Here is a 4,906-nt window from a genome sequence, read left to right as displayed (position 1 = left end):
AAACGCTTGGGGGCAATCAATTCCCAAACTGGTTTCTCTCACTTTACTTAATGGTAGGCCTGCACCTGTCCACATAGATTGGTGTAAGATGTTGGTCATGGTAGAAATATTTGTGCGGGGTTTTTGCTTTTAAGTTTCTGTTCCCATAGATGGTGTGAGGAGGAGGAGGTGAGTATAGTTTTCTTTCTCTATTCCACTTTCATTTCTTTTAAGTTGAAATGACATTTGGTTGTGATTTGCTGTCAAGCTGATTTCAGCCCTATGAATGGCAACCCTATGAATGACTCTATCGCACCATAAGAGAAGGAAAAGGTAGGAAATAATTTTTTACAACCAAGTAATTAACCCCACATAAACAACTTCTGTCTTTCTCTGGGGAACAGAAACTAGCTAATTAGCTAAGTAACTAACATCTTTTGCTTGATGAAGAAGCTAGTGGAGCTTCAAAAGCCTGTATGATGTATTTTTGTGCATGTCGGTTGACTAACAAAGGCATGGCTCTTTCGTGGGTTTTGTACTGTATTTTGTTGTATTTTACTGTGTGGCTAAAGTGGCTACCCTTGGGTATGTGTCCTAGCTAATCAGGTGTCAATTCAATATTTATCCCTGTCCCAAGCTGTCCTAAACAGAAAACAACAACAAACTACTGTATATACTGTATATATTAATCTATGTATAGTATTGTATATACTGTTTATATATAAATTTATGTACAGTATACTACACAGAAACAACTACTAAGCAATATTTTAGGAACAGCTTTGCTAAATGGGTACCTTGACTAAATAAGATTTCTTTATAAGTATTATAAAAGGATCTTGACCAATTTGTAAACCATCATTCTTTATATGTTACTTTCATGATAATCTTGCTTCGATATCTGTGGGTGAGTTTTGTCAATGGCACTAATGGACTGATAGGAGTAAAGGGACCTGTAGTTCAGACTGGGGCTACTGTATTTTCTGATATACTGTATTCTTCTTGTCAGCTAATCTGACATAAGCCTATAATATCACACTAAAGCTGAATCACAAAGATTCCTGTCAGTAAACCAACCAAACAAGCAAACCTACATTTATAATACAACAAAATAAAATAAAAACCCAGACGCTGAGACATATGACAAAGGAAAAGGAAAAAAATGACATGGTGGAATAAAAATTAGTGTAGATATTAAACTGCATTGCTGCTAAAATGTATTAGCATTTTTATTAGAGCCACTGGATTGTGTTTTGGCACAGTCTTTGGAGGTATGAACTCTTCATTTCATATAACGAAAGATTTACATGCAAGTGCTAATCTTTTATCTTTTGCAACAATTACACGTTGAAGAAAATATCTTCCAAGCTGTGTCAGCTTGAGTGACATGTGAGCACCCCTCTCTAAGCATCTGTTATGGAGATACTATTACTGAAAGTCTGTCACACTTGAAAATTAGAACAAACATTGTAGGAGACCAAGAGAGTATAAACGTTATGTTACATTTTTTAAATAAGAAAGAAAAGATCTTCCACAACTATCACAGAGAGCTCTATTATATTTTTGTAGAAAATTATAAACAATGTGGCATTACTTGATGGTTTACACAGAATTTGCACATTTGCAATACTCTTTGGGAACAGTGCACCAAACACTGCTCCTGTGAAAAGTGAAGTGGAATAAATTAGCATTATACAGAAGCAGTGCTTTGTGGATTGCTTCAGGGCACCATTATTTCCTTCTTTCTAGCTAGAAACCTGTGAAAAGAGCTTGCTCATTCTTTAACATTGAAATACTACTTCTCAGTATCGTGTGTGTGTGTGTGTGTGTGTCATGTGGGCTTAAGACAGGGGGCGAGGAACCCATGATCCACAAGATATTATTAGATTTTATTTTCCGTCAGCTCCAAGCAACCAATGGTTATTGTAGTCCAGCATCCAGAAGGTTGAACTACACTAACGCTTCCATACCACTGACTAAAATATAAATATATGGTAGGAGTCACAAAGACCATTTAGTAAAACTTCCTGCCATGCAGGAATACACAAGCATTCCTGAAAGTTGTCCATCCAGTTTTTATTTGGGATATTACTGTGGATCGTCAAGATCCATATATAGTATTCTATCTTCCTGTATGCAGCATATATGCAGAGATGAACAGGGATTTTTTGGCAAAGGTGTTCCTATAGCATTAAAGGATACTAAGACCAATGTACATATTATCTCTGTGGAGTGGTACCGATTATGATACCACTTCCTGGTGAATACTTTCCATATCGTATCAGTTAAATATAAAGACATGGCTATGTTAATCTGGCAAATCAGTATACAAAGGCATCTTGTAACATCTTTGAGACTGATTGAAAGAGATGAGTTGGCAAACTTGAGCCTAGACTCAAGTCTACGAAAGTTAATGCTACCAACTTTTCTCTTTCATTTAGTCTCAAAGGTGCTATAAGATCCCTTTGCAGTTAAATATAAAAACTCCAATCATAGGTAGCTGCTTTATTTCAGGTCAGACGATTTGTATATCATATTGTCTACCCTGATGTAGCAGCTTCTCGACACTTAAGGCACAAGTATTTCACATTACCTATTACCAGAGCTTTTTAATGGTACATGCCAGGATTGAAAGTGGAACCTGCTGTGCACAAAGCATGTGCTCTATTATGTATTTATTTAAACTTGGACACCTCTCTTTGATTCACACCTGAACCCAATGAGGGGGCTTCAGTGTTTCAGAGAGGCTTATACAGAACTCTCAGGAGGCTAAGCTTTATCAAGAATTTATGCTGCTGGTAGGGTCATCCAAATTGGAGTGCTGAGAGCAGAGGAACCAAACTGAGGCTGCATCTACACTGCAGAAATAATGCCGTTTGACATTAACACCACTTTAACTGCCATGGCTCAATGCTATGGAATGCTGGGATTGGTAGTTTTTTTAGACATTTAATTTTGTGGCCCCGGAACCCTAGTCTGTACGCATGCTGGCATCATGGCGGCCTCCCATCCACATGGGAGCCGCCATGACGACAATGCTGCTGTACAGTGACCAGACGTCACTGGCAGGAAGTGGTGTCATGGCAGCGCCCTGTCCTGCTTGCGACGCTCTAGGCGGCTTCTTTTTTGCTGCGCATCGTTGACCCACGGTTTGGTTGCAATGCTGCGCAGCAAATATGGTTGGTGTTTCGCCGCCAGTGTGTACCGACCCATAGTTACCCTTCTCGGTCAGAGAGCTCTGGTTCCACACCAAACTACAAATCATAGCATTGAGCCATGGCAGTTAAAGTACAGATGCAGCCTCAGTGGGGAGTAGAACATAGATTTCCCTTGTCCAACACTCTAAATCCTATTCTGCTCTTGCTCTGTCACAAGTGAATTAAGACTCATTGATTCCAGTGGGCCCCTCTGAGGTTAACTAAGTCTGGAAGCAACTAATCTGGATTTCACAAACTCATGTCATGGATTTAGCATGGTTTGAGCAGGATTTCATGGAACTGTATTCTCTCATGATGCGTTCATGACCCAGTTATGACCAAAACAATGAAAGAAATGCTGAGGTTGGGAGAAAATATTTACTGTACTACAGCTTCTGGATCCCCCAGCCAGCATGGCCAGCCATTACTTGGGGGATTCTGGGTACTCTACTCAAAAAGGGACTTTTTCATCCTTTGACAAAATGCTGAACATTTCCACTTATAGAACAAAGGCTAGCAATCTGTTTTAAGTCCTTATGGGGCAGAAATATGGAATACATTTTGATCTCTTGTAGCCAGTGCTACAAGTCTTTTAGCCCCCTAAATGGTATGCTGAATCAAATAAAAATCAATTTCCATAAAAAGTTGCATTGCTGCAAAACAAAATTAATTCATAGTTTTCTGTGGGTTTTCTGGGCTATGTGGCTGTGTTCTGGAAGAATAAATTCTTCCAGAATGTGGCAACATAGCCTGGAAAACCCACAGAAAACTATGGACGCTGGCCGTAAAAGCCTTCAATTTCAAAATTAATTTACTTGATAACCATTCTCCAAAAGGGAACTACCAGATCATATTTTTAAAAGATACACAAGGGTAATTACAATGCTGCAATCATCAGACAAACTCAAACCAGAATAAATATTTTACTTACTGTAAAATGGAAATATGAACTGGCAGGATAAATAAAATTATTATTACACTGGGGCACTCGTTATATTAGACCATTATATTTTGAAGATAACTTCCAAACTTCTTTCCTTACAAAAATAAAATCAACAGGCAAATGCAGAGAGCACAGCATTCTGATCTATTTCATCACACTTGCATCCTCCTAACATGCCATCTTGCAACTAATTTTGGCTTTCAGAACTCACTTCGACTCATATGCCTAGGGACAATACATTTTGCATTTCGCCAGATAGACCTGACAATTATATCTTAAAACATTTATTTTTACACCTTTAATAAAAGACAACCCCCAAGGAAATACTTTATCACTATTAAGCAATGAAAATGTGTATTCCTAAAGTGCCACCTACAGTATCAGCAGGAACAGTACATATTATATGGGTGTTGTTTCTAAGCTTTGAAACAAAAGCACTGCCTTTGTTATGTGTGTGGTCAAGAACTGGAGCATTTCTCCTCAATATCTGTCATATATTTGACAAAGCAAGGATGTGGCTTTTGGATTGTCACCCCAGTCTCTAGATTGTATTCAAACTTTGTGAGAAAATGCACACTTTTACATTTGTGTGTTGTGTATGCATGCATGTGCATGCCTTTAACTCACCTGTCAACTTATGGTGAACCAATGAATTTCATAGGGTTTTCTTAGGCAAAGAATACCCCGAGATGGTTTTGCCAGTGACTTTCTCTGAAATAAAGCCCACAGCATTTGGTATTCATTGGCCTGTTACAGACTGCCAAAATAAAGCTGCTTCGGGTCTCTT

The 4,906-nt window shown here is 38.4% G+C and overlaps 1 protein-coding gene across 2 annotated transcripts in view; it reads left to right on the top strand.

Moving 5' to 3' along the window:
• The first annotated feature begins 265 nt into the window (after positions 1 to 265).
• ZRANB2 (zinc finger RANBP2-type containing 2) overlaps positions 266 to 4,906 on the top strand; it is a 25,256-nt gene continuing 20,615 nt past the window's right edge. For both annotated transcript variants that reach the window (XM_042463834.1, XM_042463833.1), the window contains exon 1: positions 266 to 312. In XM_042463834.1, coding sequence (XP_042319768.1) covers positions 281 to 312 — 32 coding nt within the window. In that variant the 5' untranslated portion in view covers positions 266 to 280. The remainder of the gene's footprint in view (positions 313 to 4,906) is intronic.

This window comes from Sceloporus undulatus, chromosome 4, assembly GCF_019175285.1.
Source record: "Sceloporus undulatus isolate JIND9_A2432 ecotype Alabama chromosome 4, SceUnd_v1.1, whole genome shotgun sequence".
Taxonomy (NCBI): domain Eukaryota; kingdom Metazoa; phylum Chordata; class Lepidosauria; order Squamata; family Phrynosomatidae; genus Sceloporus; species Sceloporus undulatus.
This window is presented reverse-complemented; position numbering and strand designations above follow the sequence as displayed.